Genomic DNA, 23,641 nt, shown 5'->3' with positions numbered 1-23,641 from the left:
ACTTTATATGATAAAGTGATCTTACTTTCTCTAACTCTAACTCTAACGCCAACTCTAACCCACTACTTGTTAAAGTGATGTCATTTCATTCCATCTCCTCCAACAGGCTGCCCCCTTGTCATCCCAGCTTTTTCACTTATTTTCGATCTTTCCCTTTATTTTTGACTCATTCTCTACTGCCTGTAAACATGACCATGTCTCTCCTATCCTGACTCTTCCATCCCTGCTAACTATCATCCTAATATCTCTTCTTTGTAGCTAAACTCCTCAAAAAAGCCATCTACAATGGTAGTTTCCACTTTATCTCTTCTCATTCTCTTTTTAACCCCTTATAATCTCACTTTTGACTATTTATCCCAACAAAATTGCTTTCTTCAAAGTTACCAGTGGTCTCTTGGTTGTCAAAACCAATGGCCTTTTCTCAATCCTCATTTTCCTTGACATCTGTGCAGCCTTTGACATTATTGATCACTCTCTCCTCCTTGATACTCTCTTCTCTCTAAGTTTTTGGTACATCGCTCTCTTCTGATTTTCTTCCTATCTATCTGACCACTGCTTCTCTGTCCCCTTTGCTGCATCTTGCTCCAGACCCCTAACCATAGGTGTCCCTCAGGATTCTGTACTGGGCCTCCTTCTATTCTCCATCTATACTACTTCACTTGGTGATCTCATCCTATTAAATTGGGATTAAATCCCATGGATTTAATTATCATTGCTATTCGGATGATTCTCGTGTCTTCCTTCTTCCCCTATTCTCTCTGCTGCCCTCCAATCTTGCTTCTCCAACTGCCTTTCAGACATCTTGAAATGGATGTCTAGTAGATATCTTAAATTCAACATATCCAAAACAGACCTTATTATCTTTGCCCTTAAATTCTCCCAAACCCACTACATCCTTATTACTGTAGAGGGCAGCACCATTCTCTCCCAGTCTCTCAGGTTGACAACCTAGGAGCCATGCTGGATTCCTTACTATCTCTCACTATCCAAATCCAAGCTGTTGCCAATGCCTGCCAATTTCACTTTTCCAATATCTCTTGAATATACCCCCTTCTCTCCTCTGACACTGCCACCACTCTAATACAGGACCTCATCACCTCATGCCTGGATTATTGTAATATCCTGTGGGGGGGTCTGCCTGCCTCAAGTCTTTCCCCACTCCATTCCATCCTACATTCAGCCACTAAAGAGATTTTTCTTAGGCGCAAGACTGATCATGTCACCCATCTAGTAGCTTCCAATTACCTCAAGAAACAAATGCAAAATGCTCTGTTTGGCATTCGATGCCTTTCATAACACAGACCCCACCTACCTTCCAGTCTTCTTACATCTTATTTCCCAACATGTACTCTTTAGTCCAGTGACAGTTGGCCTCCTAGCTATTCCATAAATAAGACACTCTATCTCTCAGCTCCAGGCATTCTCTCATGCCTGGAATACTTTCCTTCCTCTTTAGCAACTACTGATCTCCCTGACTTTCTTGAAGTTCCAACTAAAATCCCACCTTCATAGGAAACCTTCCCTAGCCCCTCTTAGTCTCAGTGCCTTCTCTCTGTTAATTATCTCCCATTTGTCCTGTCTATAGTTTACTTTGTATATATTTATTTGCATGTTGTCTCCTTGTTTAGACTGTAAGCTCCTTAAGAGCAGGAACTGTCTTTTTTTAAATAAAATATATTTTATTTATTTCATTAAATATTTCCCAACTACATGTAAAATTTTTTTAAACATTCATTTTTTAAAATATTGAGCTCCAAATTCTTTCCCTTCCTTCTGCCCCTCCCCTACCCCTTGAGAAGACAAGCAATATGATATCAATTATACATGCGAAGTCATGCAAAACATATTTCCATATTGGCCAGCCTATAAAAGAAAACACAGACACAATTATGCACGTATGCACACACACACAAGAAAAATAAAATTTAAAAAATATGCTTCAGTCTGTACTCATAATTCATCAGTTCACTCTTTCTGGAGATAGGATAGCATTTTTCATTCTAAGTCCCCTGGAATTGTCTAGGATCTTTGTAATGATTAGAGTAGCTAAATTTTTCACAGTTAATCATGCTTAAACTATTGCTATTACTGTGTAAAATGTTCTCCTGTTTCTACTCACTTAATTTAGCATCAGTTCATATAGGTCTTCCCAGGTTTTTCTGAAACCATCCTACTCATCATTTCTTATAACCCAATAGTATTCCATTACAATCATATACCATAACTTGTTCAGCCGTTCTCCAACTAATGGACATCCCTTCAATATCCCATTCTTTACCATTACTGCTGCTAGAAATATTTTTGTGCAAACCAGTCCTTTTCCATTTTCTTTTATCTCTTTGGGATACAGATCTAGTGATGGTATTGCTGGGTCAAAGGGTATGCACAGTTTCATAGCCCTTTGGGCTTAACTCCAAATTCTTTTCCATGGTTGGACTTGTTCACAACTCCACCAATAGTGCATTAGTGTCCCAATTTTTCCACTTAGTATCCCCTCCCCTCCCCTAGCATCTGTCATTTTCCTTTTTTTGTCGTGTTGGCCAATCTGATAGGTGTGAGGTGGTATCTCAGATTTATTTTAACTTGCATTTCTCTAATCAATCGTGTCACAGCATTTCTTCATGTGACTACTGATACCTTTGATTTATTCTGAAAATTACCTGTTTGTATTTTTTGACCATTTACTGATTGGGGAATGACTTATTTTTAAAAAAAATAAATTTGACTCAGTTCCCTCAAAAAAATATTTGAAAAGTAAGGCCATTATCAGAAAAATGTAAATTTTGATTCAATATAAAATTTTTCCCACTTTCCTGTTTTCCTCATAATTTTGGCTGCATTAATTTTGTTTGTGCAAAAAACCTTTTCATTTTATGTAATCAAAATTATCTATTTTATTTCCATGATCCTCTCTATCTCTAGTTTGGTCATAAACTCTTCTAGGAACTATTTTTTTCCTCTTTTTGTATCCCCAGCACCTAACAAAGTTAGACTGGCACATAGCAGACCCTTAATGGTTGGTTGGTTATTATCTTTCTTTCTTGAAGAGGACCAAAGTGACATCACTATGCTAGAGTCAAGTTTCAGCGTGTCTGACTGTGGCTGATCAGACCATTACAAGCTTGGAATGTTCTACCACAGGTCAGGCACAAATAATCCCTGTGAACATTTGAGGTGGATTCTCTAAATTTGTGCAAGTTGTGCTTCTGAGCTATTTCAATTCTGCTTTGCTCATAAAGCACAGCATCTTCTCTGATGTGGGCATGCCATGCTAAGCAGTCCTGTGCCAGTATCTCCCATGTTACATAATCAATTCCAAAGTTCTTAAGAGAGACCTTGAGTGTCCCTGTATTGCTTCTTCTGACCACCATGTAAACGCTTGCCCTGTGTGAGTCCTCCATAAAAGTCTTTTTATTAAGCATGCGTTTTGCATTTGAACAACGTGGCACTCTCAGAGTTTAAAGCAGAGTTTGAATGCTTTGACAATTTAGTTCAAGAAAGGACCTCAATGTCTGGTGCCTTATCCTGCCAGGTGATCTTCAGAATCTTCCTAAGACAATTCAAGTGGAAGTGATTCCATTTCCTAGCATGGCGCTGGTACACTGTCCAGATTTCACAGGCATACAACAATGAAATAAGCATAACAGCTCTGTAGACCTTAGTAAATGTTTATAGATTGGTTAATGATAACTAGCATTTGTATATCACTTTAAGGTTTGTAAAGCCTTTTATAAATATTATCTCATTTTATCCTCACAACAACCCTGAGAAATAGATGCTTTTGTTACCCTCATTTTACAGATGAGGAAACTGAGGCCATTTGTTGTTATTATCTCATTCTCATCTTTTTAAAAAACGGAATCCAGATAGAAATGACCCTGAGGCAAGGCACTATCCTGCTATCATCCTTTTATATTTACTATATCACCCAATATGGTCCAGGTGGACAAAATATAGTTGAATAAAAGTATTAGGCTATAAGTTTATCTTCCATAGGCTCACTGAAAGGATCCATCCGTAGCATGATTCCAGAAGTAAACAGGATGATATGTATATCATCCACTCCTCCCATGGCAGCTAGGTGATGGAGTTGATAGAGAGCACTGTACCTGGAATCAAGAAGACCCGAATTCAAATCCAGTATCAGTAGCTTACTAGCTAGTCCAGTCACCTTATCTCTGTTGACTTCAGTTTCCTAAACTGTAAAATGAGGATAATAATAGCACGAACCTGCCAGGATTGCAGGAATAAAATGAGATAATAATTGCAAAACACTTTGGACAGTGCCTGGCACCTAGTAGGCAATATACAGATGGTATCATCATTATTTTTATTTCTTTTGCTAAGTCTCTGTATGTTGAAAACTGTTCATTCTACACAGTTAAGAGATTATGCTTGCATGAGTTTTTAGTAGAGTAACATCTATCAATAATGTCCTCCATGTTATATCTGGGTGAGTGTGGACAACAGTTCAGTCTGTGAAAATACTCTGATTCCAGTACAGTTTTATTGACTGAGTTCTCAAGAATGTTTTGGGTTTTGTTTTGTTTTGTTTTTTGGAGGGGGGAAGGCATGGCAGTTGGGGTTAAGTGACTTGCCCAAGGTCACACAGCTATTTAAGGGTCAAGTTTTTTTTATATACAATCTTTATTGTTTTTAATGATGTTCAGTCATTTCAGTTGTGTTGGACTCTTTGTGCCCCCATTTAGGGTTTTCTTGGCAAAGATACTGGAGTGATTTGCCATTCTCTTCTCCAGTGTGTTCCCATTTTACAGATGAGGAAAATGAGGCAAATAGGGGTTAAGTGACTTGCACAACGTCACACAGCTACTTAAAAGTGTCAAGGGTTTTTTTTTAATACTATCTTTATTGTTTTTAATGTTGTTCAGTAATTTCAGTTGTGTTGGACCCTTTGTGCCCCCATTTGGGGTTTTCTTGGCAAAGATACTAGAGTGGTTTGCCATTTTCTTCTCCAGTGTGTCCCCATTTTGCAGATGAGGAAACTGAGGCAAACAGGGTTAAGTGACTTGCCCAGGGCCACATAGCTATCAAGAATGTTTTTAATACTTAACCCCAATTGTCCTCCAAAAGGCAAAAAAAAGTATCAACTGCTTGGGGCAGCCAGGTAGCACAGTGAGTAAGAGCACCGGCCCCAGAGTCAGGATGACCTGGGATCGAATCCGGGCTCAGACACTTAGCACCCACCCAGAAACACCTGGCCATGTAACCTTGAGCAAGTTACTTAACCCCAATTGCTTAGGGGTGGCCAGGTGGCGCAGTGAGTAAGAGCACCAGCCCCAGAGTTGGGATGACCTGGGATCCAATCTGGACTCAGATACTTAGCACCACACCCAGAAATAACTATCTGTGTAACCTTGAGCAAGTTACTTAACCACAATTGCTTTAAAAAAAAAAAGAATGTTTTTAAGTTCTTTATTTGTAGTATAGGAATTTGTCTTCTACCATTCTATGGAGTTAACTTCTAGGCATCCAGGCCATGTCTTACTAAGGATTAAGAAGGAATTAAATTTTTTCAGCCTGTAGTATAAAATTATCATCATCATTGTCATCACTGATTAGCAGCTGGAGAATTAACTAGTTTGTTTTTTGTTTGTTCTTTAGTTTTTAATTCTGTCTTGATTTGGGCCATGTAACTGCTAAAGCAGAGAGAAGAGGAAAGTATCATCTGACAACCAAAGCAAACTTCCTGAAGAGGGAAGGGCCTGGGTAATTTTCAGAAGAGATAAGAGGTGGTTTTGCCATCAGGAAGTTAGAAAGCTGTTTCAAACATACAGTTGACATGGAAAACAGAAAGACACTGAGACAGGAGAGAAAGAAAAGAGAAACTCAGTCCAAGTACAACCCACCAGTGTGTCTGTCACCCCTTCTGCCAAAAATGGATGCTTCATCTTAAAAGAATAATGGCCACACACAGGGATAATGAGATGCAGACAACTAGTCCTATTTTGCCAAGAGTTGCTTTTGTTGGATCAATGCCCCACTTTTCTTGGTCGTCCTTGGCCCCTGATTCCAGCTGCTGATAGATTTTTGAACCTTACATCATGATGAGGGAGCATCATATTGGGAAATAGTCCTGGAGCTACATTCAATTGCATCCCCTCCAACCTTGCCAAGAGCCAAGCCCTAAACAGCCAACCTCTGCTGGAACCCAGCCAGACTATATTCAGCATAACTTACTGACAACAGATGTGGTTGGTAGGCAGAACTAGTCACTCACCAGGTTTCTTTATGTACCCATCAGCCTGTCTGAAAACGTATCCCGTTAAAAGCATTCAACTCCATAACAGAGAAGTTTGGCCACTTTCAAAAGCTGTATTGTCCAAGAGCAAAAATCATCCAAATATCAGGAAACTACACATATACACAGAGTAAAGATTAACCGTTGGTTTAGAAGTCCAATGTCTTTATGTAACACGTGTTCAATAATTCTTTGTTGAGTTGATTTATCGAATGGGATTGGATTAAAGACTGCAGACAAGTGTTTATAAAAACAGGGGATTTTGCTGAGAAGTACCATGACGTGCAAACACTAGGTTTTTGTTTTGCTTTGTTATTTGACACTATGTGAACAGAGAGCATGTTCACCTAATGAATGCTACACCTTGTTTTTCCCATGTTGGGCAGGGGATTACACTGAAGTGGTAGTTTTACTTTCTCCATTGCAAATATATGTATATGTGTGTGCATATATGTGTGTGTATGTGTATGTGTGATCTGCTGCTGCTGGAAAATACATGAATACAAAATCTTGTAAAATGTCATTCCAAATCAGAAACACTGATGCCTCATGGCCTATTTCTCCTGCATAAAGCTCCCCTGATTTCCTTCTTTCCCCAATCAGGGAAAGAAGGGAGCTAGTATGAGTAAGGGAGGAGAATTAACTTCTGCTAATGAGTGTTACCCTTGGAGAAATTTCTCTATCACTTGCTCTTCTCACTTTATAATTTTCAGTCTTTCTATCTACTTTAGCCAGTCAGTCAATAAACATTTATTAAATGCCTACTATGCACCAGGCACTGTGCTAAGCACTGGCAATACAAAAAAGAGGCAAAAGACAATCCCTGCCCTCAAGGAGCTTCCAGTCTAATGGGGGAGACAACATGCAAACAGATATATACAAAGCAATCTATACACAGGATGAATAGAAAATAAGTAACAGAGAGAAGGCACTAGAATTAAGAGGTGGTAGGTTGTAGAAGGTTGGATTTCAGTTGGGACTGAAAGGAAGTCAGGAAGATTGTGGTACCTACAAACATGTGCTAGTCTCCCTGTGCTTAAAAAAACCTTACCTAATCCTACTATTCCCATATCTCTCCTCCCTTTCTTAGATAATCCCCTTGAAAAAGCTCTCTACACTTGATGCTTCCACTTCTCTCCACTTGCTGTTCAGTCATGTCCAATTCTTCATGGGGTTTCCTTGGCACAGACACTAGAGTGGTTTGCCATTTCCTTTTCCAGCTCATTTTCCAGATGAGGAAACTAAGGCAAACAGGGTTAAGTGACTTGCCCAGGGTCACATAGCAAGTAAGTGTCCAAAGCTGAATTTGAACTCATAATAAGTCTTCCTGGTTCCAAGCCCAGTTCTCTATCCATTGTACCGCCCAGCTGCCCATCAGCATCTAGCTGCCCATAGACAACTCTTCTTTCCTCTTATTCTCTTCTAAACCCTCTGGTTGCAACCTCATAATTCCACTGGAACTGTTAACCGGTGATCTCTTCATTGCTAGACTCAGTTGCCTTTTCTCAGTACCCCCACTGCATATGATGTCTGATCATGTTGACGACCTTCTCCACCTAGACACTCTTTCCTTTCTGGGGCTTTCTGACACTGCTCTCTCATAGCTCTCCGATCACCTGTTTTTAGCATTCCTCAGTTTCCTTTGCTGGGCCATACCTTCTAACTGGGTTAATCAGGGGCTCCTCTTCTCTCTACATCCTTTTGGCGACCTCGTCATCTCCTGTGTGTTCAGTTATCAACTCTTTGTGGATGATTCCCAGAACTATGCATAAAACCCTCCTCCTCTCTCTCTTGAGCTTCAGCTTCACGTTACCAATTGCCCCTTAGACATTTCCAATTGGATATCCTATAGGCACCTCACCCTCATTATCTTCTGCTCACCCCTAAAACCCATACCTCTAACAAACCTCTTATTTCTGTTGAGGACACCACTGTCCTTCCAGTCACCGACATGTGTAACCCACGTTATCACCCTCAACTCCTCACTCTCCTTCATCCTGAAGATTCTATTTATTAGGAAGCGAAGTGGTGTAGCGGATACAGTGCTGGACCCAGAGTCAGCAAGACATGAGTTCATATCCATACTCAGACACGTATTAACTTTGTAACCTCGGGCAAGTTACTGAACTATGGGTAACCTCAGTTTCCTCATCTGTAAAATGGGAATAATAATAGTAACACCTATTTCTTAGGGTTGTTGTGAGAATCCAATGAGAAGGTATTTGTAAAGTGCTTTGTAAACCTTAAAGCACTATAGTTATATAGTCCTAGTTATTGTTATTATGTTATCGTTATCTAATCAGTTGCCAAATCTCATTGTTTCTACTTCCACAACACTTCATGCTTCATGCATGCACAACACTTTGCTCTACTCATGACTCATCACCCTTAACCTGGACTATTGCAAAAGCTTTCTAATTGGCCTCCTCAAACTTCACAAAACTGCCAAAGTGATTTTTATAAAGCTCAGGTCTGGTCATGTCAGTCCCCTTCTCAGTAACCTCTAGTGTTTCCCTGGGATACAGTAAGTCCAGTGTTAGCCATGTGATCCTGAGTAAGTCACAACCTCCATTTGCCTCAGTTTCCTCAACTGTAAAATGAGAATAATAACAGCACCTATCTTGAGGGGTTGTTGTGAGGATAGGTGTGATATTTGTCAAGCATTAGCACAGTGCCTGGCATACAGTAGGCACAATATAAATGCTCATTGGGGATGATAACAACACTCATCTCTCAGGGTTATTACAAGGATAACATTCTGTAAAGCACTTAGCATAGTGTCCAGCACATAGTAGGTGCTATATAATAATAATTATTATTATTAGAAGATTTTTAAAACTTGGCTCCTTCCTGCTTTTCCAGTTTTATTTTTCATTATTCCTCTTCATGAATTTTACAATCCAGCCAAACTTTAATCTGCTATTCCTTACATACAAAGAGAAGGGAATAAACATTTATTAAGCACTCACTAAGTGCCAGACCCTGTGCTAAGCACATTGCAGCAGTATCTCATTTGATACAATATTCCATTTCCCATCGCCTTGTCTTTGCACTGGCTGAACCCCTTGCCTGGTATGCACTCCTTGCCTCTTGGGATATCTAGTTTACTTTAAGACTCAGGCCAAGCACCACTTTCTTCATGGAGTCTTTGCTACTATCCCCAAAGCTCTTCCACCTGGCCTGCTGGTTCCTTCCCCATACCCAACTTACTAAGTATCTATCTATTTTATATTTGTTCTTTATATACTGCCATCCATACAGTCTGTCTCCCTCATTGGAATATGAGGTCCTTGAGAATAGGATTGTTTTGCTTTTGTCTTTGCATCCCCTTCCAATCCCTATAACAGTGCCTAGGATAGTGGACCCTTAATAAAACCCTATTAATTGACTGACCCTTCACAAGACCTCCAGGGGGACATGCAGAGGGAGTAGGTCAGCCCCAGCAAATTGGTATAATATGACAATGCCCTAAAGGCTATTAGTAAAAACCCACAATTCTTTTTTTGGAGAGGGGAAGGCAGGGCAATTGGGGTTAAGTGACTTGCCCATGGTCACATGGCTAGTTTTGTGTTAAGCGTCTGAAAAATTCTAATTGATGTGTTTTGCTGATTTTTTCCTGTTTTTGCTTTTTTAAAAAAAATTAATTCTTTTGTCATATGACATGACTTTTCTGAGAGGGGCAGGAAAAGGAATACTGAGAGAAATTTAAACAATATAAAAATAAAAGAAGATCGATGAAAATTTATTTAAAAACAAATTTTCAGAGTTATTTGTTTTGATATTCTCTTTACTTATTTTGTTATATTCATTGTGTATATTTTTTCCCATGGGTCTTCTTATTTAACTCTACATTATGTCATACAAATGTTCCCCTGTTTCTGTGAATTTCTCCTATTTAGCATAAAACCCATACTTTTTAACTGGAAAATCATCTATTCCTCCATGAATGTCCAATTCCATAACCCTTTCTTAAATGGAGGTGACCATGAATTTTAAAGGCTTTGTCAGTAGAATTTAAACTTGGGGGAGTTGGCTTATCAAATTGGAAAGTCTTTAAGGATGAAATGTCTTGTCTAAGGACCAGCCTCAACAGGTTCTAAAAGCTTCATCAACAAAGGGCTGGCCTACAGGTGACGATGTTTTAACCACAGAAACTCATGAAGACTCTTTACTTAGATGAAAAAGGATTGCCATTTATGTCAGCATAGAAAGGACCTGCACTGATAAAAATCACTAACTCCAAGATACTGGTTATGACCTCCTTTATCTCTTTCTATTCTCTTTCCCCTTCTTCTTGCATAAAATCAATTATTTAACCTTTTTACACTTAATCTCCAAGATGATTCCATGGGTAAGAATGAGAGTTGCCCATTTCTATCAAAATTATGTGGTTCAAAATAATTTTTAAAAGAAATGTAGGTGTGTTCTAGGGCTATATCCCAAAGAGATGATAAAAATGGGAAAAGGACCCACACGTACAAAAATATAGCAGCTCTTTTTGTGGTGGCCAAGAACTGGAAATTGAAGGGATGCCCATCAATTGGAGAATGGCTAAACAAGTCATGGTATATGAATGTAATGGAATACTATTATTCTATAAGAAATGATGAACACTCAGACTTCAGAGAAATCTGGAAAGACTTATATGAACTGATGCTGAGTGAGGGAAGCAGAACCAGGAGAACACTGTACACAATAACAGCCACAGCATGCAAGGACTTATTTTGATAGACTTAGCTTTTCTCAGCAATGCAAGGACCTAAAACAATTCCAAAGAACACATGATGGAAAATGCCAGTCATACCCAGAGAAAGAACTATGGAGTCAGAATGCAGAATGAAGACAACTATTTTCTTTTTTGTTTTGTCTTATTTTTTCTTTCTCATGGTTTTTCTCATTCATTATAATTCTTCTATGCAACATGATTAATGTGTAAATGTGTTTAATAGGAATATATGTGTAGAGCCCATATGAGATTACATGCCATCTTGCAGGGAGGGGGGAGAGAATGGAAAACTTATGGAAGTGATTGCTAAAAACTAAAAATAAATAATTTAATTTTTAAAAAAAGAAATGTAGGTGTATATGGACATATACATAAGTGCATCAAGAATCTGAAGTTTCTTCAGTGTGGAAACTTTCTCTACTCACACATCTCAGATTGAAACCTGTATATAATTTAGTAGAGAAGTCTTTAGGAAGTCTCCTGAGATTTAATTTAAAAAGGTTAAGTGATTGTTGGTCACACAATAAATCTCAGAAACAGGATCTGAACCCAGAGCTTCCAAGTCCAACACTCTATCCATTATGCCATGAGGAGGACAGATAGTCTCATTTCACTTCTGTAGTAGTCAAAAAGAGTATATATACAATTCACAATTTCCGTATCTTGAGCCAGGGGAATATTAAATTTTCACTGGAATAAAAGACCTATTTCCTAAAGGCCAGCGCTTCCTCCCCCCAAAAAATTCCAGTTCATTTCAACAACCATTTAAGTACATATAACATTCAAGATACTATACTGAGGATAGAAGGCTAAATCATCTTGTCATTGTGATCTGCATTCACTGCCTTCGAGAAGATAGTACCTGTATTGTTACTATTTAATGGAGAAATGCTTTGTTTGATTTTTATTGACAATGATGGCTTTTTTTGGGGGGGTTATATTTTTCCTCCTTAGAGCTTTGGAAACACCAAGTTATGAAAGAAAATGTGTCCATTGTAAGGCCACAAATAGTTGAAATTTTTATGCAGCGGTTAATGGAAAGTTACCAAGATGGAGAGCTAGAGGTATGTATTCACTTACAGTGACCTCCTCCCTTCTCCACTTCGATACTTAAATTAACATTATATTTTGTCCTTGAAGAAAGGTATTGATAATGAGGTTGATCTGTATCAAAACAATCAAATGACCCTCATTCGGGGGCAGGGGAAGAAGGTGTTTATTTTTTTCTATTTTAAATATTCCATTTTTAACCCCAAAAATGGGTAAAAATTGATGACATGTTGACCAGTTTCAGATTTGATCAAGTTTTTGTAACTAAACACAGATTTCAGAGGTTTGAGCAGGCTTCTTTTTGGTAAAATGTGCTGTCCTGTTTCAGAAGACTTAGTGGAGAAAGGTGGGGTGAGAGAGGGTATTTGTACATTGAGTCACTATACATATTAAAGCCTTTGGAATCACTGACAAATTAAATAGCAGGACATTAAGAAGGTATTCATCATTGGTGGCTAGGTGTCTCAGTGAATAGAGCACTGGCCCTGGAGTCAGGAGGACCTGAGTTCAAATCTGCCCTCAGGCACTTAATACTTACTAGCCATGTGACCTTGGGCCAAGTCACTTAACCCCAATTGCACTGCCTTCCCCCCTCCAAAAAGGTATGCATCCCTCATTTGCGGGAAATTTATGCATAAAGATATAACTGGCATTTAGAGAACACTTTAAAGTTTGTCAAGTACTTTACATATCTTATCTTATTTGAAATGTACTACGGTTATTACTATTATCTTCCATTTTACAGATGAGAAAACTGAGGCTCAGTGACTTACATATTTATTTTTTTCTTTTTGGTGGGCAATTGGGGTTAAGTGACTTGCACACAATCACACAGGTAGTAAGGATTAAGTGTCTGAGGTCAAATTTGAACTCAGGTCCTCCTGACTCCAGGGCCAGTGCTCTATTCACGGAGCCACCCAGCCGCCCCATGACTTACATATTTTACTTACTGGAAAAATTGGAAGCAATTTCTATTTGTGTGTGTGTGTGTGTGTGTGTGTGTGTGTGTGTGTGTGTGTGTGTGTAAAAGCAAGGCACTGACTTCACTTTCCTTTGAAATTAGCAAAAATTATTACTTAGCAAAACCTATTCTGGACTAGTAACTATTACCATTAATAAGTAACTGGTCAAACATAGAGGTCTGTTGTCTTTCTCAGGCACTTTCCAAGAGTTGGCAAACTTGACATCCCATATCTACTTTTGAAGATTTACATCAAGACAAATGATACCACCAGGAAAAATGTAGAAATTGGGGGTAAAGTTTACAGAGATTTAGATAAACAGCACAGTATATAGCCAGGGAAAGGTTAGGCTTGGTGTCAAGTGAGAATGTGGGTCCAAATTTTGCCTCTGACACTTAATAGTTATATATAACCATATACAAGTCACTTATTCTCTCAGCCCTGATTTCTTATCTGTAAAATGGGAATAATAATACCTGTATTATTAAGCCCCAGGCAAAACAGAAGGCCTTGTGGTCACAGGTAGTGTTTTCATCACCACTGCAAAATGAAGGAATGGGATTCAGGCGGATTTGGGGAGTAACTTCTGGCTAAGAAGATCATGTTGGAATGGAATTTTAATTTCTAGGCTAGAGTTTAAAATACAGAGTGTCCCCAAAAGTCTTAGAGCAGTTTTAAGAGACTCAAAACTTCTCTAAGAGGGGCGGCCAGGTAGCACAGCAAGTAAGAGCACCGGCTCCAGTGTTGAGAAGACCTGGAGATCGAATCCCGGGCTCAGACACTCAGCACCACACCCAGAATTAACTGGCCATGTAACCTTGAGCAAGTTACTTAACCCTGATTGCTTAAAAAAAAAAAAAAAAACTTCTCTAAGATTTGAGGGGTACATCCTATACAAGGATCTTGGTACTTAGCATTAATGAAAGATTTTTTAAAGGAAAAAGTGAAATGCATCTTCCCACTCAAGATTTTATGTGACTGTATTGCTGGAGGTAATGTGAAGAGGCCTGGATCATACCACATTCCGGAGGAGGAGGAGATGGAGGAGTGGTGGCAGGAGTGGCAGGAGTGGCCGCAGCTGCTGCTATGGACGTTGCTATATAGCATTTGACTTGGATAACCCTGCCTAAATAGATTGCCAGCCATACCAGGATATTGTCCTGATTTCAAATAGTGAATTAAAACCCCACATTTTAAAAGTTAGAGGTGGGGCTTGTTATAAACACGCCTATTGGACTGTGAGCTCCTTGAGGGCAGGGACTCTCTTTTGCTTCCTTTTGGACTTCCAAGAGCTTAGCACAGTATGTGACATATAAGATTTATTAATAAGCCTAGGTGGTTCAGACACATTTTCCATCTGCAGTTCCCATTTTTCTCCAGGGCAAGAGCTAAGGCTGCTTTTGAGGTTTTGGCTCTCCTTCTATGGGCTAATGTCTTTTTCAAAAGCACTACAGATCTCACAGAGAAAGAGAGTGAAGGGGAAAGTAGGCGTCGGGGTTCAGGAGGAAGCTTGGTGGGCCAGATCTGAGTCTAGAAGCTTCTAGAGGGGAAACATGAGAAGCAGGACCAAGAGTAAGTACCATTGCCATGTTCCCCAGTGATGAGTATTTTGAGACTTGGGTTCATAGATGCCAATTATCTATTTCTTTTACAGATCACTTTTAAGAAAGACCACTTAGAAACTTGTCTCCTTTCTCTGGGTTGTGATGTGATGGCCAGAGAACACAGCAACTTCAAGACCTATTCCATGTTTTATGAAAATTTGTTGCAGCAAGCCAATCAGATGCTCTACCAGAAGGAACAAGTATATTCTTGGGAATGGAAGGGCCATGTCTTGGAAAGAGGCTTGAAGAAGCCGCATATTAGCTTGCAAAAGCCGAGATAGCTGAGTGACTTTTCTGCAGTGAATTGACTGGCACTGAATCCCATTTCCATACTGCTTTTTAGTAGATCTGTTTCCTTTAAATCCTGGGGCTCTATGCTGCACAGTCAATACTGCATACCATTAATACTGGGGTTACTTGGAATGGGCTCATGGTAACAGAGTGAGAAGAAAGTGTTAGGTTGTGAAAAAGAGCAGAAGTGAAGGGTAGGGGTGGCTAGGTGGCACAATGAATAGAGCACTGGCCCTGGAGTCAGGAGGACCTGGGGTTCAAATCCAGCCTCAGACACTTAAACACAAGAAAAGCCTAGCCGTGTGACCTTGGGCAAGTCACTTAACCCCAACTGCCCTCCCCCCAAAAAGCAAAATAATAATAATGTTTAAAAAAAGAAGTAAAGGGTAGAATTGCTATCCCCACTCCACCTCAGGAAATACTGAACCCTTCAGAAAAATGCCCATGTTTTGGACTTGGGGTTAGAAGCCCTGGGTTAAAGTACCAGTTGAGCTACTAAATACCTGTGATCACCTCTTAGGTCCCTCTCAGCTCCAAAGCTAAGATCCTATGAACTTTGGTATTACTCTGCTCTCAGGATTCATGCTCTGAAAACCTCTTTTTTTTTTTATCACTTGGTACATTCTGCTGAGGTCCATTGTGGTGGGAAAGCTTATGGGAAGGACCTGTTTGGTATAATGAAAAAACAATAAACTTGGGAGTTAGGAGACATGAGTTCTAGTCTTAGCTCAGCTGCTGAGTAACTCTATAGTCTTGGTTATTTGGTTTTCTTTCTCTGGGCCTCAGGTTAGGTTCATAGGCTCATAGATCTGAAGGTGGAAGAAGCCTTTGAACAACTAGATAGCAGATAGGCAACGAGATGGCACAGTGGATAGAGCCCTTGACTTGGAGTCAAGAAGACCTTATTTCAAATCCAGCCTCAGGCACTGTTTATGTGACCCTGGGCAAGTCTTTCAACCATGACCTGCCTACCTCTCAGGGTTATTGTAAAAAATAAAATGAGATAATATTTGTGCAGTGCTTTTCAAACCTTAACACGCTATATAAGTCCTATCTTTTTTTTTTAAAGACCAACCCCAATATTTTACAGCTTTTTCATCTTACAGATCCTTGAGCTCAGTGACCTTTGAGGCCTCTTCAAACCTTTACATTCTTGCCCTGATGTTTTACTTGTTTGTTGTTGTTTGGATTCCAGGAATTAAATGCAGTAAGAACAGCTCAAAGTTCACCTGAAGAAAATATTCATCAGGTTGGTTAGATGCCACTCAACTCCATTTCTCTTCTCTCTGGGTTGGCCTGTAATAGGTATTTTTGAGTACAGTTATGCCACGTTGGACCCTAGACTCCCACGTGACCACCAGAAAATGATGCAATAGCATTTGGTAACCTAGAAAATTTGGAGAAATACTCACAGCAGGTCATCTTTTGCTTCTGCAAGTGACACTCATTGGAGCAGGCTTCCTAACTACATAGGTTAGTGTATATTTGACCTGAGGAGTTGAAAAACAATTTAGAGGTGCACACACTAAAAAAGAAAGACAAAGTCACAGCTCCTATAAAATCACTGAACTGGTTGGTTATTTTGGTCTCCAGTTGATGTAATCTTAGCTCCTTCTGGCATCTTACACAACTGGAAATTCTCCCTGTTCATTCAAATTTCAAAAGATGGTTTTCATGAGGTCGTTTAGGTCTCTGGTTTCTGTGGTTCACAAAACAGCCCTGTGTAAATTAATTGGTCGCTGTTGTTGGGCATTTCTAAGCCATTGTCCTTTTTTGAAATGTCCTGTGCTAGGTAGCAGAGCTGGTGCAGGATATGATCTTGGAAATCACTGCTCTCAGAGCCAGACTCACAGATCTAGAAGATGAGAGTCTCATCCTCAAGGAAAAAATAAGAAAAGAAGTCCAAGAGGAATATGAAGCCTTAGTTCGAGCCTTATTTTCGACCTGTTTACACATCAAAGTAGGTATATCCTAGGTCCTAAATAACAATTTTTGAGTGATTTCCTTATGTCAATTCAGGTGTAGTGTAGTGCCCAGATGAATTATCTGCAGTGAAAGGTTCTAAATGAATAGAATTTTAGGCCTAATAATACACTATTCCCTAAATCTATTTCCCAGAGATCAACAATATTATTTCCTATAATGAGCCTTTTTTTGTTTTAAAACACAAATGTCCCTTTATTTAGATCAATCAGTCAATAAGTGTTTATTAAGCACCTACTTTTGGGTCAGACATTGGGGACATAAAGACACCCCCCCCCCAAGTTAAGTTTTTTGTTGTTTTTTAACGTTGTTTACACTATCAATCTTCTGTTGTTTTCTTTTTTGGAGGGCAGTTGGGGTTGAGTGACTTGCCCAAGGTCACACGGCTAGTTTTTGTGTTAAGTATCTGAGGCCACATTTGAACTCAGGTCCTCCTGACTCCAGGGCCGGTGCTCTATTCACTGCGCCACCTAGCCTCCCCCACTATCAATCTTCTATGAAGTGGTGTCTTTCTCTGCTTTCTCATTGCTAAGAGGGCCACTGGAAATATTCAGTATATTGCCTCTTGGTCAAGTCTGGCATAACTGGTCCATAGAAGTGCTTTTGAATGGGTCAAACTTCAGCATGTGAACATAGCCTATGTATAGCAAAGCTAAATTGCCAGTCTTACAGACACAAAATACCAGGCAACCTTCAGTAATCATAAGCAACTTTCTCAACTGATTACTCTGAACCAGAAAGGCACATTTTGCCAAAAGGAAATTGCAATGGTTCAGTGAAAAGAGCCCTGGATCCCGTATTAGGGGACTTGACTCCTGGCTCCGTCACTTAATCTCTATGTAACTTTTGATTCTGGGTTCTCTCCTGCAAAATGGAGGGGTTTGATGAGCTGGTCTTTAAGATTCTTGCCAATTCTCAGTCTAAATCTGATTAATTTTAAAGCTCCAGGCTCTCTAGCTCGCGCACAACAATACAAAATGCTTTATGAATTATGCCTTTTGGCTGAAATCATTATTTAAAATTCAGACTAGGGAAGGCCAGATACCCCTCTGATCCCCAGCTGCTGCTATATATTATTAACCACTTTTTGCTCGGCAGGAGAAATTGGATGAGCATCAGCTTAAAATGAACCGGAAAGTGTGTGATCTCATCAGTGAAGTGAGAAGAGAAGGGGTTGACAGTATGATTGATCTGAAGAAAAAAATTGGCTCCAGCAAAGTTGCTAATGGATTGAAAGAAAACTTAGCCAAAGTAAGTGATTTCATTTAGCGCAAGGATTTCATCCCAGTGTTTGTCTCTGCAGCTCACTCTATTTGTCTCATTTGGGTTCCTTTTGCCTGTATTTCCTCCAAAAGCATGGCATTCACTATTTACTCAGCCCTGAATGCATAACCATGACAGTCCTCTTGGGGAAGGTCTGTGTCTGTTGCTGAAAGTTAAAAATCAAGACTTCCTGAAATGAATAGGAACCATGTCCCTTCATTTGCAGGAGCAGCTTCAGGCCCTACAGGAGGAAAACAGTCGACTGGAGGAGCTGGTGTGCAAGGCGAAGACCATATGCCACTGGAAACTAACTGTACAGCAGGAGCAGCTCCAGAGACAACTAAGAAACGCAGAGAAGGTGAGCAAGCCAGAGCAAGAAAGCTCAAAAAAAATTACAGTAGATGAAGCATCAATTGCCTTTTTGGTTCCATGATACCTGCCATAGGTGTCATGCTACCAACTCAATGTAGGCAAGGTTTTTTTTCTGTAGAAGTCAGTAGTCTGGTTGAAGGAAGTCTGATGAGTGCAGGAGTAATCTCCTGGCCTCAAATTGTAGAGGGAAGGAAGATGCAAAACCTACTAAATGTCATTGTCTTGGAAGAAATGGGAAAGGAACAATAGGCAGCAAATAATAGGGAGAGAAGATTGGAGAATTTGATATCAGAGTGTGAAGAGGATGCATGGAAATGATAAGAAAAGAAGAAATTCATGGAGAGATTTTAGCAGTGGTTTAGCAGGTTATTTGTCAAAAAAAGTTGTCAACACATGCTATTTTCTCAAGTGGCTTCATCTGTGTCCTTTTATGAAGAAAGTAAAATTACAACAATGACAAAAATCTTCTAAAGGACTCTGAATTCAAAATAAAAATTGATAGTGACTTGGGGATATTTCCATTTACTATTTTGACACATTTCTCATTGATCCTTTTCTGTGTCACTACACACTCTGGAAACAGGCTCTGAGAGTAAATACTGAGAACTAGAAACATGAAGCGTTTCTACAGACCCACAAAGAGACAAAGATTAAGAAACTTGTGAAAAATAAAAATACTGAAATGAAATTTCCTTACCATCTGTTTGGTGATTGATAGGAAGCTACACAAAGTAAAAAGAAATATTTGAGAATCAAGATAATGGCCGAACACAAGAGTATTTTACTACAGCAACAATTACTGGCTTTAAGGAAGGCTCTGGCCAAATCTCAAGCAGAGAATTTGAAGATGGAGAAGCAGCTTGACAAGCAGGTACCTAGGACTCTGTCACATGCCCCTCTGGGAGCCTCAGCCTGGAGCTAGATTAAATGACTTCTTAAGGTATCCTCTGATTCTGACATTTTAGGATACTTATGCTTCATCCAGAAAGCATCATCATACCAAATCAATCTGAACTACACAGCATACTATAAGGTCCTATAACAACATGATCAATGACGGTATTTAGCATTAGAGAAATAGCATGAAGGAGGATGAATACCCAGGTACTCTCATTCCTTCATCTCTCTCCTTTTCTACTTCTGACCCAGAGAGGAATTATGAATGCAAGGCACTCATCCCTTATTCCAACTATTTGGCCAAAAAGAATTACTATACTGGGATTTCCCTTCTTTTCTACCCCTCACCAAAAAAAAAAAAAAAGCCCAGGGAAGGAATAATAAGCAATAAGTCAAACTTTGAGAAAGCAGCTGAACTTTAGGCATTCCCATCTGAGAAGTGATTCTATCTATCCTGGACATGAAGCAATGAGTGGGACAAGATAAGGAGTTGAACAACTTTATATTATAGCCCTTTGAGTCCATTCCTTATAGGGCTGTTTCAGCATTTTGGTTTAAATAACAGTAGAATGGCGGAAAGAATGATGCCCTTGAAGTTGGGAGATCACACATACTAGCTGTGTGACTTTGGGCAAGTCATTTGACCTTTGAGTGACAGTCTCCTTCTTTGCCAAATGATGATACTGTAACTTACCAGACCTACCTCACAGTGTTATTGTGAGGAAAACACTCTGTAAACCTTAAATGGCTATATATAAATAGGAGCTAATAAGTGTTAAGAACAAACAAACAACTTTCTGATACACTAGGCATACCTATGTTTAAAATGTCAGTAGAAAAACGCAGCCAAAGAGAAGTAGCCATTTTTGTGTCAGACATTTTGGCTATCCCTTTAACTATGGAAATTGAGTTGACTGCATAGTACTTACCATTGCCAATCATGAAATTTTGCAGATGTAGATTTTCACTCTTTTTTTTTATTGTAACAAGAACCTGACTTGCAGAGTTTTTCAGAGACTTAGAAGCAGAGCCAAGATGAACACTCCCAGTCCTTCATGCTCTCCTGCTGCTGAGGACAGTGAGTGCATCATCCCGATTTCCATAAAATGCTGCCTTCTTTGCGTTATTTATGCACTCTCTGGGTCAGCCAAAGCAGCCTTCCTTCTGTTCTTCACTCCAGACATTCCACTTCCCATTTCTGTATTTTTGCGCATACCCCACCCACACCTGCATACTTCTCAAAACCCCATACATGCTCTGTTGTCCTCTGTTTCTTAGAATCCCAAGTTCCCTCCAAAGTTTAGCTCAAAGACTACATGAGATTATACCTCATATACCCAGCTGCTCCTTCCTAAAAATTACCTTGTATTTGCTCTGTACATATTTATTTTGCACTTATATGTATACATGTTGTCTTCTATAGAATATAAGTTTTATGAGGGTAAGGACTGTTTCATTTGTCTTTTCATCCCCCATACCTATCACAGTGCCTAATAAATGCTTGTTGATTACTGAAAATAGGAGCATATGATATTCATTATAAAGTTTAAACTCTAATTTCACCTACATATAGCTGTCAGCTTCTGGAATTTTGAAGGTAGACTAGTCTCTATTAAATACTACATATTTACTATTCTACTGTTTGATTGGCAGGCAGCTAGGTGATGCACTGGAGAGGGCCTGAAATCAGGAAGATTCATCTTTTTAAATTTAAATCTGGTCTCATATTTAAATAAGATGTGTGACCCTGGGTGAGCAAGTCATTTAACCCTGTAAAATGAGCTGGAGAAGGAAATAGCAAATCACCCTAGTCTGCTATCTTTGCTAAAACCCCAAATGGGGTCATGGAGAATGAGACACAAATGAAACAATTGAACAAGTGTTTGATTACCATGACATAATTTTCATTTTATTTTTCACCAAATGCTTATTCAGAGTCTATATTATTGAGTGACAGAATTAATAATTGTTTTGCCCTCCTGATAATGACTGAATGAAATGACAAGACTACAGGAAGGTCCATCTTGTGAACTGGAGATCTATGATCCTGTGAACTAGAGAGATAAAATTCCTTCAATGTACACCTTGAATTTTGAATCCAACGGTATATCCTTGTTCAGCTGCCCACTAGCAAATGCAGGCATGCACCAGCTCTAGGTTTTCTGCAGAGTTGGCCACAGTTACTATTTTTACAGCCATTTTCAATCATGATTTGTATTTCCCTGATTTAGAAACAGTTGTTGAAAGAATTTGAATACAAAATGACCCATGAAACTCTAAATAGGCAGCAGTTGGATATAATAAAAACATCCAGCATGGAGAAACTCTTGGAGGACATAGAGAAGAAAGAACAACGGCTCTGTCTTCTCACTGAGGAAGCAGAAAGATCTTCTAAGATGGGCCAACTCCAACAAAAGAAAATTCAGAAAGAAATCCAACAGGTAACCTCAAATCAGAGGAGAGGACCACTAAAAAGAGCCTTAAGGTGTATTATCAAGAATATTTTTCTTTGCTCTTTGGACTTTTCTTATAACCCTCTTTTGCTCCTTGACACATTTAATGATTAAAAAAATTCACAGGAGCTTTTGCTCATGGGTCTAGAGCTAAAAGTGCTGACCCTTAAAGACTATCTAGTTCAACCCATTTGGTTCTAGAGTTGAAGAAATTGAGGTCAAATAGCATCAAAACCAAGATATGAACCCAGATCCTATGATTCCTGAATCAAAGTAAGTAGTTTGGAAAATCCCATAAAAGTATAGGAAATATAGAGGCAAAAATTAAAGAAAAGGCAGCAGGGGTAGGGAGAAGAGAATGATAATATACTTGTACAAAATATGTAGCACCATAAAAAGCTCACAGATCTTACAATTTGGAGTCTGGAAGGATCATGAGTCATGAGAAATGAAGGGATTGGACAAGAATGGGGAGTTCAAGCGATTTGCCCAAGATAGTACTGTTAATTGGTGGCAAAATTAGGACCAGTAAAATATAATAGAAGACCATGAGTATCAATTTATGGAGACCCTATAGGGAGACCAAAGAGTTTAAGCTGGAAAGGAAATTAAAAGTGAGAGATCATAAAAGGAACAGAACAATAAAATTAAATTGGTAGCTTTGATTTTAGAGCACCCATGAAGATGATCAGAAGGACAATACTGCTAAAAATAAGAAACAATTAAGATATTTCTAAAAATTAAAGATGGTGAATTTTAGGAATAAAACTAATGAGCAGTTAGGGGGGGAAAGGCTTTAAAAAGAGGTATCCCCAAACAGGAGACAATTTATCATTGATAAAAATGATATTAGGAAGAAAAATGGAATTTTCTTATTTCCTTTTTGAAAACTAAGATAGTATAAGACTAAATATTAATAAGAAAACTTAAGAACTAGATCCTGAAAGTCTGTTATGAATTGAAATACAGAATCCTAGAAGGGAGGGCAAACTAGTGATGACAACTTCAAAGCTTTTTCTAGTTAATATTGACGTAAGTTATTTAGATAGTGAAATAGATAAACTTTTCTCAATAGGTACAGTCAAAACAGGAATTTTTAACAAGAATTCCCACCTTTTAAACCCACTTTCCTAATATAGGCATAAATTACAATACATATAAATTATTACATTAATTCAATCAATGATCATTTATTAAATGTACAAGCATGGCAAAATAGACAAAAATTCAGAGTCCTACGTCTAATGAATACTATCATTATGACCCTGGACAATTCCCCTTATCTCTCAGTGACTTAATGTTTGTTGAACTGAATTACTCCTGGGGTTAGCTATAAACCTTGCCCATGAGATGGTTTGTGATGATGGAAGAACATTCAACATATCTACAAATACACAGTTCATTTTACTGCATGTATCTAAATGAAATCATGCTGGAAATCTTAGGAGTGTCTTTATTTCTGTTTAGGCAGGTGGATTCTCAGTGGAGTCTTAAGGAGGGTAGGAACAAAGATAGGGCAAATTATTCTGCCTATGTGAAATAGTCTGAGCAAGGTGGAAAAAAGCAACACAAACCTGTGGTTCATTCGGTGTGTGAATGGGCCGTATAAAAAAAGGCAACGGGTTTTGTAGGAAATGAATTAAAATTGGTTCCTAGGCCTGGTTGTAAACTGTAATCTAGAAATATTCTTCTCAGATAAATTTTGGCAACAGAATCCGCTGAGTCGTGTGATTAACACACACACACACACACACACACACACACACACACACACACACACA

General features: G+C 39.0%; 1 protein-coding gene across 1 annotated transcript in view; it reads left to right on the top strand.

Moving 5' to 3' along the window:
• LOC138153195 (uncharacterized) overlaps positions 1-23,641 on the top strand; it is a 201,182-nt gene that overhangs the window by 168,105 nt on the left and 9,436 nt on the right. Inside the window, exons 37-44 of the mRNA XM_069077336.1 lie at positions 11,940-12,049; positions 14,652-14,801; positions 16,088-16,141; positions 16,685-16,852; positions 17,974-18,126; positions 18,365-18,496; positions 19,229-19,381; positions 21,639-21,848. Of these exons, the coding sequence (XP_068933437.1) occupies positions 11,940-12,049; positions 14,652-14,801; positions 16,088-16,141; positions 16,685-16,852; positions 17,974-18,126; positions 18,365-18,496; positions 19,229-19,381; positions 21,639-21,848 (1,130 nt within the window). The remainder of the gene's footprint in view (positions 1-11,939; positions 12,050-14,651; positions 14,802-16,087; positions 16,142-16,684; positions 16,853-17,973; positions 18,127-18,364; positions 18,497-19,228; positions 19,382-21,638; positions 21,849-23,641) is intronic.

Source organism: Petaurus breviceps, unplaced genomic scaffold (assembly GCF_028583685.1).
Source record: "Petaurus breviceps papuanus isolate PSGF00001 unplaced genomic scaffold, PetGlider_PUasm1.0 90977, whole genome shotgun sequence".
In the NCBI taxonomy this organism is placed as follows: Eukaryota; Metazoa; Chordata; class Mammalia; order Diprotodontia; family Petauridae; genus Petaurus; species Petaurus breviceps.
The sequence above is the reverse complement of the archived record's forward strand: the minus strand, read 5'-3'. Positions and strand labels throughout refer to the sequence as shown.